The sequence below is a fragment of the Gossypium arboreum genome, chromosome 5 (assembly GCF_025698485.1).
Source record: "Gossypium arboreum isolate Shixiya-1 chromosome 5, ASM2569848v2, whole genome shotgun sequence".
NCBI lineage: Eukaryota > Viridiplantae > Streptophyta > Magnoliopsida > Malvales > Malvaceae > Gossypium > Gossypium arboreum.
Window position 1 is genome coordinate 9,841,184 of NC_069074.1, and position 13,096 is coordinate 9,854,279.

The 13,096-nt window shown below is 37.2% G+C and overlaps 2 protein-coding genes across 7 annotated transcripts; both read left to right on the forward strand.

The window, feature by feature from the left end:
- The first annotated feature begins 282 nt into the window (after window positions 1-282).
- On the forward strand, window positions 283-8,563 carry LOC108453476 (protein TOPLESS). 5 transcript variants are annotated; one of them, XM_053029075.1, is made up of 27 exons: window positions 283-411; window positions 1,056-1,198; window positions 1,352-1,531; window positions 1,647-1,760; window positions 1,838-1,996; window positions 2,221-2,398; window positions 2,484-2,607; window positions 2,707-2,816; window positions 2,944-3,109; window positions 3,232-3,341; window positions 3,418-3,487; window positions 3,597-3,670; window positions 3,767-3,862; window positions 3,944-4,039; window positions 4,155-4,282; window positions 4,402-4,636; window positions 4,718-4,876; window positions 4,975-5,070; window positions 5,251-5,397; window positions 5,839-5,949; window positions 6,043-6,222; window positions 6,366-6,494; window positions 6,580-6,675; window positions 6,822-7,010; window positions 7,090-7,256; window positions 7,658-7,932; window positions 8,368-8,563. In XM_053029075.1, exons 2-26 carry the CDS (start codon window positions 1,119-1,121, stop codon window positions 7,866-7,868), a joined length of 3,405 nt encoding a protein of 1,134 aa, XP_052885035.1. In that variant the 5' UTR covers window positions 283-411; window positions 1,056-1,118; the 3' UTR covers window positions 7,869-7,932; window positions 8,368-8,563. The 5 variants fall into 5 exon arrangements, with proteins under 5 accessions (XP_052885035.1, XP_017607084.1, XP_052885034.1 ...); XM_017751595.2 differs by lacking the exon at window positions 283-411 and adding an exon at window positions 452-724; XM_053029074.1 differs by lacking the exon at window positions 283-411 and adding an exon at window positions 452-604.
- Window positions 8,564-10,101: 1,538 nt separating this feature from the next.
- LOC108453477 (DEAD-box ATP-dependent RNA helicase 35) lies at window positions 10,102-13,059 on the forward strand. Of its 2 annotated transcripts, none has more exons than XM_017751598.2 (3): window positions 10,102-10,323; window positions 10,471-11,413; window positions 12,038-13,059. In XM_017751598.2, exons 2-3 carry the CDS (start codon window positions 10,515-10,517, stop codon window positions 12,900-12,902), a joined length of 1,764 nt encoding a protein of 587 aa, XP_017607087.1. In that variant the 5' UTR covers window positions 10,102-10,323; window positions 10,471-10,514; the 3' UTR covers window positions 12,903-13,059. The 2 variants fall into 2 exon arrangements, with proteins under 2 accessions (XP_017607087.1, XP_017607086.1); XM_017751597.2 differs by having other exon boundaries at window positions 10,504-11,413.
- Window positions 13,060-13,096: the final 37 nt, after the last annotated feature.

Below are 13,096 nucleotides of genomic sequence, written 5' to 3' on the forward strand. Positions count from 1 at the left end.
AATGCAGTGTTTTCAAGTTTCACGTTGTATTTCTACTAGTCAGTATTATTTCCCCCAAAAAATTCCCCCGAAATGGCAGGTTCCGTAATATTCAGCAATATCTAGGGTTAAACTTACTGGATTCCCCTCGCTACGAGAAAAACCCTGTCGTTTCTTTGGGGGGATCTGAGAATAGCAAATATAAATATCGCTTTCCTGGCTCTTTTTTCCCTACTTCGCACTATTACAGTAATCTCTATTTATGACCGTTCGATTCATTTTAAAAAATTATAATCGACGGTTCAGAAAGAAAACCGAAACATACCTTACTAGATCTCATTATTTGTTGTAGCAGAATAGCTGTCAGCTAGAAATTCCGCGCCGATAAACTCGACAAAGTGTAGCCGGCTAAGTGGGGCCTACTCTTTAACTGTACGTATTCATAAGTCCACTAATTTATCAATATAACTTGTCCATTTTAGTATAAGCTATTAATGATAAGTGGAACGGCATATCATCTTCTTTAACCTGTCGCCTCCTTCCTATATAATTCGCCATTTCTGAAAGCTTTTAGGTTGGGTATTATATACAAGGGAATACAATTATTTTTTTTAGAGAGAAAGAGGTAATATTTGCTTTGTATTATTTAAGAGAAGAAGGTTCATTTTATTTACCTCAGGGAGAGCAAGGTCTTTTTTTTTATCTCTAATTTTTTGTCTGAAAATCGATCTATTCAAAGAACAAGGTAAGTTTTTAACAAATCTATTTACTTTTGTTCCTGTTTTTATGTTTATAGAATCTGTTACTTTAAAACCTTCAGTTTTCTTTATATATTTTTTGGTTTTTTTGGGAAAATTCCGTCTCGGGTTTCTAAATGGTATAAAGTTGCTTTTTCTTTTTGTCTCTTTGATGCTTAAAATCCCTAGAGTTTTTTCTTTTGGAGAGAGGGGTTTGAAGAAGGTTAAATGGTTTAAGTTTCATGTAAAATTAACTTTGGGCTTTCTTTTATCTTTTATTTTAAAGGATTTTTAAGGTGTTTGAGCTGACTTTTTTTTTTTGGGGGGATACTTTTGCAGATCTAGACTTTATATTTGGTGATTTTAGTCTCGTCCTTGCGAAAATAAGACAGGGCGGCTACGATGTCGTCTCTCAGTAGAGAGCTTGTGTTCTTGATCTTACAGTTTCTAGATGAGGAAAAGTTTAAAGAGACTGTTCACAGGTAAGGTTTTTTTTTTTTGTTAAAAAAAACTTATTAGTTTTATTACTTTTAAGGATTCATGATATTCAGTATTTTTTTTGTTAACTGGTAATTTAAAATGTAATGATTTACCTTATTAATGGTTTTGTTAAATTATTTTGATTTTTTTAATAGGCTTGAACAGGAATCTGGGTTTTTCTTTAATATGAAGTATTTTGAGGATGAGGTGCATAACGGAAACTGGGATGAGGTTGAGAAATACTTGTCTGGTTTCACCAAGGTAGACGACAATCGATATTCCATGAAAATCTTTTTCGAGATAAGAAAGCAGAAGTATCTCGAGGCATTGGATAAGTAAGCTTTTGTGTGCTGCAATATTTGATTTGTTTCAGTTAAGTTTGTGATGTTTCAACCCAAAAACTTCCTTGATAGAATTTAGTGACAATTGGAATGTTTATACATTAATTAGGCATGATCTGTCCAAGGCCGTGGAGATATTAGTAAAGGATTTGAAAGTTTTTGCCACATTTAATGAGGAACTTTTTAAGGAAATCACTCAGCTTTTGACGTTGGAGAATTTCAGGTATGTTACCTTTGTGTATAAATGGTTCAAGTCTTGATGCGGGTGAATGTGGTGAGGATTAATTTTTTTCATAACAGGGAGAATGAACAGTTGTCAAAATATGGAGATACAAAGTCTGCTAGAGCAATCATGTTAGTTGAACTCAAGAAGCTTATTGAAGCAAATCCTTTATTCCGTGACAAATTACAGTTCCCAAACCTTAGAAATTCAAGGTTACGCACCCTCATTAATCAGAGGTAATTTTCTTCAGTTATATCATCGTTCTGTTAGCTGCTTTGAAGAGATTGGGGGTTGGTAATTTTTCAATGCTGACTTATTTATGCAATGAACTCACGGATATGACATGACATTCAAGTTTGGTTTTTTATTGCCTTGGCTGCACTGGCATTGATGTTCTGAATAAGCTCAAGTCATTCTAGTTGTGGCTTTATAGGACAACTGATTTGTTGTGCAATTACAGCTTGAATTGGCAGCATCAACTTTGTAAAAACCCGAGGCCGAATCCAGATATAAAAACTCTCTTCGTGGATCACTCTTGTGGACAGCCAAATGGTGCACGAGCACCATCACCTGCTAACAATCCTCTTCTTGGAGGCTTACCAAAGGCCGGGGGCTTTCCTCCCCTTGGTGCTCATGGGGTAGGTATCCATTTTAGATGATAGTGTAAAAAATCTCTTTCATCGTCGATAATCTCCTCTTAATGTACTCAGTTTACATCTTCAGCCTTTTCAACCTACACCAGCGCCAGTTCCAGCACCCCTTGCTGGTTGGATGTCAAACCCTTCTACTGTAACTCATCCAGCTGTGTCCGGTGGAGCTATTGGTCTTGGTCCTTCCTCAATACCAGGTAGTTATGTCTTTCTCCCTTTCTTTCTATCATATGCTGATCATTCCTTCTTCGAGGACCTTTTTTAACCTTAATTATGTTTTCATTGTTGACTCATAGCTGCATTGAAGCATCCTAGGACTCCTCCAACTAATCCTTCTGTAGACTACCCATCTGGGGACTCTGATCATGTTTCCAAAAGGACAAGGCCCATGGGGATTTCTGATGAGGTATTCAAGTTTTGCTTTCATAATTTATATGATATGTAGTCTGGCTGTTCGATCGGGTGTCTGATAGTTATGGTTGTGCTTCTTTTTGCCTAAAATATTTTACCGATCTTTGCTTTCTTTTTTGCAGGTAAATCTTCCTGTCAATGTGCTGCCTGTAACATTTCCTGGCCATGGTCACAGTCAGACTTTCAATGCACCCGATGATCTGCCAAAGGCAGTTGCAAGAACTTTGAATCAGGGTTCATCTCCTATGAGCATGGATTTCCATCCCGTTCAACAGACTTTACTTCTAGGTCTGCTCTGCTAAACTTCTGCCTTTAATTTTTTATAGTTGCATTTCATTTTCTGTTTTTGGCCGGCTGCTGGTTCTATCTTGGGTAACGGAATTCTGAGTTTTCTACATGCTATGATCCAGTTGGTACCAATGTTGGAGACATAGCATTGTGGGAAATTGGCTCTCGGGAGCGGCTGGTTTTGAAGAACTTTAAAGTTTGGGATCTTAGTGCTTGTTCAATGCCTCTTCAGGTTTGTGCCTCAAAGTGTTTGTTTAATGCACTTGCTAATTGCACATGCTAAGTACAATTTATTTACTTGAATTTAGGCTGCTCTAGTCAAAGATCCTGCTGTCTCTGTAAATCGTGTTATTTGGAGCCCTGATGGCTCTTTATTTGGTGAGATTGAATCCATTACAATTAGTCAATGTTTAATCTGCAAGCACCCATGTGCTTATTTATAATTAGTGTGGGATCATTGATTATGTTATACCTGTTCGGAAAACAGGAGTTGCTTACTCGAGGCACATTGTGCAAATATATTCTTATCATGGTGGCGATGAGGTTCGGCAGCATCTGGAGGTATATATTTGAGCTTGTTATCTTGGATCTTTTTTCAGTCCTCTTGCTGAGTTTCCATCATGAAACTGAAATTGATATTTGAAATTTATATTCTAGATTGATGCTCATGTTGGTGGAGTAAATGATCTTGCATTTTCTCATCCAAATAAGCAACTTTGTGTAGTAACTTGCGGTGATGACAAGATGATCAAGGTTTGCTTATCATTTTATGTGGTTAGTTATCATTCTTGGGGACAAGTGCTTGTCCCTGCTAATTTCATGTTGTAATTTTAGGTGTGGGAGGCTACCAATGGTACAAAACAATATACCTTTGAAGGTCATGAGGCTCCTGTTTATTCTGTCTGCCCTCACTATAAAGAAAACATTCAGGTAAAGATATTGCTTTCTTGCTTTAGCTGTCTTACATTCTTCGTACTTGTACTATGGGCATGTGCCTATGTCTATTCATCTTACTGATGTTGCCTCCTTTTGACTTCTGCCTCAGTTTATCTTTTCAACGGCTTTAGATGGAAAGATAAAAGCATGGTTGTATGATAATATGGGATCACGTGTTGACTATGAAGCTCCTGGTCGTTGGTGCACAACCATGGCCTACAGTGCTGATGGTACAAGGTTAGTTTGCTTGCACCATAACTCATATTGATCTTCTGCTAGTTGTCAATAATTCGGGATAAAGGTAGTTTTGTTTCATTTTCTCACTGACCTTTTTGGTTTGGTGGTTGGATTTGTAGGCTTTTTTCCTGTGGCACCAGTAAAGAAGGGGAGTCATTTATCGTAGAATGGAATGAAAGTGAAGGGGCCGTGAAGAGGACCTATCAAGGATTCCGCAAACGTTCTTTAGGTGTTGTGCAATTTGACACCACTAAGAATAGGTATTTAGCTGCCGGTGATGATTTCTCTATCAAATTCTGGGATATGGACAATGTTCAACCCTTGACAAGTGTTGATGCTGATGGAGGCCTTCCAGTAAGTTCATTTATGTTCAGTTAAGTTTTTATATCGTCTTGAAGGTTGTGGCTGCTTATATTTGTCTTTCCAAAATCCTAGGCAAGTCCACGTATTCGCTTTAACAAGGATGGCTCTCTCTTGGCTGTTTCCGCGAATGATAATGGGATTAAGATTTTGGCGAATTCAGATGGTATGCGATTATTGCGCACGTTGGAGAATCTTTCTTATGATGCCTCAAGAACATCGGAAGCCCCAAAGGTAGTACCATTACCTCGTTGATTTTCATTAGTGAAATAAATCAATACTGGGTCCATTTGTGAATTAAATCTTCTCCTTTAACGTGTTGATTTTTTCAGCCTACAATAAATCCAATCTCAGCTGCTGCTGCCGCTGTTGCTACTAGTGCTGGACTTGCAGACAGAAGTGCCTCTGTAGTTGCTATTGCTGGAATGGTCTGTGGGACAGATTTTTCTTTCTTTTTTCCGTTTCTTTCCCTAATCAACAGCATCAAAATTTTTATATCAGCAGTAGTTCAACACCAATATGTGTTATTTTTATGTCATCATTGTTTCTCCTTTGAGTAGTCAAGCTCGGATGAATAATTTTGTAGTTCATGTGTTATGTATTTTCAGAATGGGGATGCCAGGAGCTTGGGGGATGTGAAACCCAGAATAACAGAAGAATCGAGTGATAAATCAAAGATTTGGAAGCTAACTGAAATCAGTGAACCATCTCAGTGTCGATCCTTGAGGCTTCCTGAAAACTTGAGGGTGACCAAGGTATAGAAATTTTCACTTACCTTTGCACTTCATTGATTTTCTAACATGCTGGTAGGCTGACTACTCGATCATATTTGTTGTCCTGTGTAATAATGCTTTTGATTTTTCACTTTTTTTGGCCCATTTGGTGGTATTCCATGATTCTGCTACATCTGCTTTCTCTTTCATGCATCCATTGGCCAATTTGGTGGGTAAATGTACCGTCTTTGGAACTTATATACTGTTGTTCACCACTTTATATTTTCTATACTTATCCCTGTCAAAATTATACTTGTGGAACTACCTTGTAATTTTTATATTGTTTTGGGATATGAACAAATTTGCCTATTTGGCCCCATTCACTTTAATAAAGAGAAAGTAGATACCTGAAACTGAAATCTATCTTGATTCATCTCCTTCCTTTGGGCCCTATCTTATCAGCTTTCTCTGTGATGGTTACAGATATCAAGGTTAATCTTCACTAATTCAGGTAATGCTATTTTGGCATTGGCATCAAATGCTATTCACTTGCTCTGGAAGTGGCAGCGAAGTGAGCGTAATTCAAATGGCAAGGTACATGGATATCAAAATGGTTTCTACTCATTAGTTAAAGAATACATTGAAGTGACTTGTATTGTAATCGTATTTTGTCACTTCATTCTCTAGGCAACTGCGAGTGTACTGCCTCAGTTGTGGCAACCATCAAGTGGCATTCTTATGACAAATGATGTTGCTGATACAAGTCCTGAAGAGGCTGTACCCTGTTTTGCTTTATCCAAGAATGATTCTTATGTAATGTCTGCATCTGGAGGAAAGATTTCCTTGTTTAATATGATGACATTCAAGGTAACCCATGAATGCTGGAATACCTTTTCTTTTTCCTGCTCCATCTAGAATTGGAGCAAGTTAAATCTTCCTCTCCTTCCTCGTCATCCTCCATTTGTTGATGATTTGAATAAGCATATGATGTTTTTAATGGACACTTGCAGACAATGGCGACTTTCATGCCGCCACCACCACCAGCAACTTTTCTTGCATTCCACCCTCAAGATAACAATATTATTGCTATAGGCATGGACGATTCAACGATTCAGATATATAATGTTCGTGTGGATGAGGTATGATCCATCTTGTGGAGAATAATTTATGTAACTTGTTTCAAGATGTATCATTGGTTATTTATTTATCATTTGCATCATCTAGGTGAAGAGTAAGCTTAAAGGCCACTCCAAAAGAATAACTGGCCTTGCCTTCTCTCATGTACTGAGTGTGCTTGTCTCATCAGGAGCAGATTCTCAGGTATTCCAAAAGAATTACAAAGTCTCGCCTGCTTTCTCCAATACATAGCTTAGCTGATTAATCAAACCTTCTTAGAACTTGAAGTTATTATCATCAATGGAAATTTTGCTTTCAGTTCATTGATCATTTTACCATTCTCTCTCCAGCTTTGTGTATGGAACACTGATGGATGGGAAAAGCAGAGGTCTAGATTCTTGCAGGTTCCATCAGGGAGAACACCAACAACACTGTCAGACACACGTGTCCAATTCCATCAAGACCAGATGCATTTTCTTGTTGTACATGAGACTCAGCTTGCCATATATGAAACAACAAAGCTAGAACGTGTGAAGCAGGTATCTCTTTTTGATTGTTTGATCCATTGTGAAACAACTTTATCTCATGATCTTCTAATACTGTTTTTCTCTGATTCAGTGGGTTCCGCTCGAATCTTCTGCTCCAATAACTCATGCAACATTCTCGTGTGATAGCCAACTGGTGTATGCCAGTTTTTTGGATGCAACTGTTTGTGTCTTTACTGCTGCAAACCTCAGACTACGTTGCCGTATAAATCCTTCTGCTTATCTTCCTGCTAGTGTCAGGTATGTTCATTATCTTCTTGACTCAGGTATTTTGGATTTCATTTGGATACTTTTGGTCAAGAACAAATTTTGGGTACAATTGACAAGGACGTGCACACTTTAATGCACTGGATTTACACATTATAGTTTTAAATTACAAAAAAAAGAATGTTATACTGTTAGAGGACCATGCATACATTACTAATTGCAATCTCCTCCATATTATCTTAAATGTCTTTTGTTCTCTCACTTTCTGGTATCATGTACAATAAATCTAAAATTTGAAGTCAAGTCCGTGTAATTCATGTGAAACTTTTATTTGCATCGAAGTTTTACTACTCATCTAATTTTATAATGAGCACTATTTCCCCTTATGTGATAAACATTCCTATTCAAACAGTGTGTTTTCCTCTATGTTGCAGTTCCAATGTTCATCCACTTGTAATTGCTGCACATCCATCTGAGCCAAATGAATTTGCATTGGGACTCTCAGATGGTGGGGTTCATGTCTTTGAGCCCCTTGAATCTGAAAACAAATGGGGTGTGCCTCCACCAGTTGAAAACGGGTCATCCAGCAATATGGCAGTAACACCTTCGGTCGGAGCTCCAGGATCAGAACAAGCACAACGATGATGAAATGGCTGACAGAGCACAAGTTCTTTTACATGCTTGGCTTGCATGTCCATTCCTAATCTAGGTATGCTTTCTTACTGTCTAATATGTTAAGAACATTCTTGATGAAAAAGAGAGACTTACTGAACTAGTTGACCCAGTATGCAGGTTCATTCACCATTTTTTAATTAGAGCCTGAATTCAAGTCATTGTAACATTTCATGTTGCTCGTTAGAGAGAGCATCAGGATAAACCCATTTGTTGACTGTTTCTGAACCAAAAGGCAGCAGTGCCCGACTGATAATGCCAGTTAGAAATCCTGTTGAACTTATATTGTGGTTACATTATGTCAAACAATCAAGTTCAGAATTGCAAATAGAAAAACCACCACCTCCTATAAGTTCCTCTATCTTATTGTCAAGAAAACATTACTGTATTCTTGGACTTGATATAAGTTTCGATTTTCCAGTTGTTTTCTTGCTGCTTTCTTTTAATTTACCCTTTTCTTTTAAATTTGCAGGTAGTCATCAAGAGTTGTGATCTGAGTACAACATGCAAAGTTGTAGATTTAACATATTTGTTAGATACAATCTAAGGTAAATTGCATAGTAGTATTTAATAGCTTTAAAGTGTTCTCTCATCCCTTATTTGAAGGGTACTTTTTTTCTTTCTCATCACAACGTTCTTTTTTGTATCAAATTTACATGTTTTAGAAACCAGTTTTACTTTGTTTGTTGCCATCATGATTATCTGATTGACCTAATCACTGTCTCGTCCTTTCTTCAATTTCTTTTGGTGGTACAAAGGAGATTGCACCCCGGGGATAGGGGAAAGGGTTGCAAATGCTAGGATTCGAACCCCAAACCGCATAAATTAACTAATCTAAACTCTGGTCCATGTTCTCCTCCAGTTAGTTGTTGGAGATTTAGTTTGTTTTCAACATGCAGTGTTGCAGACTCACTTGCAGTATGGTAGAAGTTAGAATCTAATAACATTTTGGGGACCATTAGGAGCAAAAAATATCAGAAAGTTTGATGAAATATAAAGTAGTTTAGGGTTTATATGGGTACATCCAAGGAAAGATGGAAATGAACGTGGAGACTGAGCAAAGTATGGGGTATGAGATAACTATCATACTATAGGTTATATATAGTATACGCTGACGATGCAAAGCTGTTTCATGAATGTGTAATCATTGAAATTTGTGTATATTGCTTTAGTAGCATATTTATCAAAGTACTTTTTTTCAGAAAAAAAGAATTTAAACAAGTTTTTTACAGTATGGGGATTAGGAAGCTTTTGTGAGTGTAGCCTCTACTCGAGCTTTTGGCAATGAACCTTAGAATAATACCCTTGAAGGGCATTCCAATGTTATACTACCCTCTCCCAATTTCTTCATAAGTAAACCCGCCAAAGTTTCCATCGACCCAACCCAACCCCTCAAAAAGTGAATATGGTCCCAATATGCAGCTGACCTGAACTTGACCAATTTAGTGGAATGAACAATAATGTTTGCAGAATCCCTACTCGGAACTGCAGTTACTAAATTCAGAGCTTAACATTCTGCCCCTCAAAAAAAAAAAATAAAAAAAATCGAAGGTTAAGGTAGTTGACTTGTGTGATTTTCCTTAAAAGACGATGATATGTAACATACTTTGGATTGGAATTTCAGTATCCTAATTACCTCTTTTGTACTAAAAAAAAAAAAACAAATTGCATTAACTAACATAAAGATTACTCGCTACCAAGAAAATATAACCAGATTTACTGTTGGAGCAACCTATAATGAGTAAATCCCCTCAAATTAATGCTCATTGTTGTTCGGCAGTGTGCTATGCAAAAAGTGAGTTAATGAAAAATCAAATCTTATGATTAGAGTTAGAAAATGAGATAGCATGATTTAAAAATGTGTCAAGTAGGTGTTTGATAAAAATTTTAATTATAATTCTATTCAACTCAAGTTAATACTTATGAAAATGTTAAAGTTTATATAATATAAACTATTATATATAAAATAACTTATCTATCTCTCATTAGAAAGTACATATAATTTAAAAAAATACTCAATACGATTGTAATATAAGATATAATACCAACATGATATTAATAATATTAATACGTAAATCATATGCACTAATTTTGGATTATTTTCAATTTTAAAATTTAATTAAAAATTATATTTTATACTCTATTTGAAAAAGTATTAAAAATTATTTATTTATATAAAGCTGAAATGAATGTAATATATATAGGATGTAGATATTGACAAATGACAAGTTGTTCAAAGCAGCGAGCCCATTGGACCGCTCTCTACAGTTTGGAGTTGGGTCTTCGACTAATCCTAGATCCTTCTTACAACCTTGCCCGACTCATCTCATCTCTCTCTCACTTAATCAATTGGACACGGCGACACCCACCCGCTTTCCGCCAGTGCACCGTCTCCGCCTGCCGCCGCCTCGTTGCTTTACCCAAAAAGGTAATTATTGGAATTCTGAATTCGACTTTCTTTCTTCCTTCCATCCCTTCTTCGTAGCTTCTGTATTCAAGTCGCGGAGAATTTTAGGGTTTTATGCGTTATTTGTTCGGCAATTTTTTTTTTACGATTTTTCCTTCGTATTTTTAGATTATAATTTAGGGGGTTTTTTGGGCGATACAGAAAATTAGAAAATGGAGGAAGATGATGATTACGTTGAGTATATTCCGGTAGCGAAACGCCGCGCTATGGAAGCTCAAAAAATCCTACAGAGAAAAGGCAAGGCTTCTGCGCTTGACGATGAAACTGAAAAAGCCAATGTGGCCGAAGTGAAACCTAGTTTACTTATAAAAGCAACTCAGCTTAAAAAGGATCAACCTGAGATCAGTCAAATGGAACAAATTGTACAACAAGAAAAAGAGATGATTGAACATTTATCTGATAGGAAAACCCTCATGTCTGTTCGGGAATTGGCAAAAGGGATTACTTATACGGAACCCTTGTTGACTGGGTGGAAACCACCTTTGCATATTCGAAGGATGTCTCGAAAAGATAGGGATTTGATTCGAAAGCAATGGCATATTATCGTTGACGGGGACGAAATTCCTCCTCCTATTAAGAATTTTAAAGATATGAAGTTTCCAGACCCAATATTGAAGAAGTTAAAGGCAAAGGGAATTGTGCAGCCGACTCCAATTCAAGTCCAAGGTCTGCCTGTTATCTTGTCTGGGAGAGATATGATTGGGATTGCGTTTACAGGGTCAGGGAAAACACTTGTATTTGTGCTTCCGTTGATTATGATTGCGTTGCAGGAGGAGATGATGATGCCAATTCTTCCAGGAGAAGGCCCTTTTGGGTTGATCGTCTGTCCTTCAAGGGAGCTTGCTAGGCAGACATATGAAGTGGTGGAGCAATTTTTGATACCTATGAGGGAGAATGGATATCCCGTACTCAGGCCATTGCTTTGTATTGGTGGTGTAGATATGAGGTCTCAGTTGGATGTTGTGAAGAAAGGGGTTCACATTGTTGTTGCTACTCCCGGGAGGTTGAAGGATATGCTTGCCAAGAAGAAGATGAGTTTAGACAATTGCAGGTATGACACTTAATCCAGCGCTTTTGGTAACACCATCTTCAATTAGTTAACCTGCTATATTTAGTCTTTTATCGCCAAGTTAGTATGCATTGACTGATCTTAGAAGTCAGGTGCTAAAATGTCGTAGAGGCTTGCTGGGAACAAGCTACCTTTGTTTTGCCTATTAATTTGTTCTCACTTGTTTAAATATCTCTGTATTTTTGCCAATTTGTAGTGCTATCTGTGTAATTATTCCTGATGAAAATGTGTATCGTTTTTTACATTGGTTTCTTTTCCAGTTTTTTTTCCATTTCTTTTCTAAGATATTGGATGGTGTCAAATCTCTTACATCCAATTTAGTCTGGGTTAATTGTTAATTTCTTCAAGTTGCATTTATTGGGAAAAGACTTTTTTTGTTTGTCTTCTTTGTCGTTGATTTTGTTTAGAATTCTCTATGTAATTTGGGTATTTTGTAATTTTAGGTGTTTCTGCATCAGTTTTATATTCTTGTACTTGATTTCAAAGATAACAAATATGTTGGATCTGTTATAGCAAGCTTTCTTACCCCCAAAGCGTAGATTTATGTATTCCATTTAGTCTTTTTAGATAGATATTGATACTCGAACAATTGTTTCTCTTCTGTAGGTATTTGACATTGGATGAAGCAGATAGACTAGTGGATTTAGGCTTTGAAGATGACATTAGAGAAGTGTTTGACCATTTTAAGGCTCAAAGGCAAACCCTTTTGTTCTCTGCTACCATGCCTACCAAAATTCAGAACTTCGCCAGAAGTGCTTTAGTAAAGCCAGTGACTGTTAATGTTGGGAGAGCTGGAGCTGCAAATCTTGATGTGATTCAGGAGGTCGAGTATGTGAAGCAAGAGGCAAAGATAGTCTACCTCCTTGAATGCCTGCAAAAGACTCCTCCACCTGTTTTAATATTTTGTGAGAATAAGGCTGACGTGGATGACATCCATGAATATCTCCTGCTGAAAGGAGTTGAAGCTGTGGCAATTCATGGAGGCAAGGACCAAGAAGAGAGAGAGCACGCGATTTCATCCTTCAAAGCTGGCAAGAAGGATGTGTTAGTAGCAACTGATGTTGCATCTAAAGGTTTGGATTTTCCTGATATTCAACACGTGATCAATTATGATATGCCTGCAGAAATTGAAAACTATGTCCACAGAATAGGACGAACAGGAAGATGTGGTAAAACGGGAATTGCAACCACATTTATAAACAAGAATCAAAGTGAGACAACCCTGCTTGATTTGAAACACCTATTGCAAGAAGCCAAACAGAGGATCCCGCCCGTCTTAGCTGAGCTCAGTGATCCAATGGAAGATGTGGATGCAATCACCAATGCAAGTGGCGTAAAGGGGTGTGCTTATTGTGGTGGGTTGGGCCATCGTATCCGAGATTGCCCCAAGTTAGAGCATCAGAAAAGCATGGCTATTGCAAATTCCAGAAGGGATTATTTTGGGTCTGGTGGTTACAGAGGAGAAATTTGATTTATGTTTTTAAGTGCTCTGAATTCGTTTTGGTTTATATCAAACATAAAGAATGTAGGAATGAATCCCCTTTTCATCTTGAGTTGTGGGGGCCTTAATGCAAATTGTGTTTCTTTCTTTGACGTGAATACTACGTTCAATTATGGCGAAAATAGAATCATGTGCCTTCTTGTTTGTTTAGTAATTTTTTTACA

Bases quoted from the DNA above. Each gene is read 5' to 3' on its own strand.
- LOC108453476 (XM_053029075.1), top strand. From the start codon at position 1,119: ATGTCGTCTCTCAGTAGAGAGCTTGTGTTCTTGATCTTACAGTTTCTA. The intron at 3,671-3,766 runs GTATATATTTGA...TTTATATTCTAG, and splicing joins AGGTTCGGCAGCATCTGGAG to ATTGATGCTCATGTTGGTGG. The intron at 7,257-7,657 runs GTATGTTCATTA...TCTATGTTGCAG, and splicing joins TATCTTCCTGCTAGTGTCAG to TTCCAATGTTCATCCACTTG.
- LOC108453477 (XM_017751598.2), top strand. From the start codon at position 10,515: ATGGAGGAAGATGATGATTACGTTGAGTATATTCCGGTAGCGAAACGC. The intron at 11,414-12,037 runs GTATGACACTTA...TCTCTTCTGTAG, and splicing joins ATGAGTTTAGACAATTGCAG to GTATTTGACATTGGATGAAG.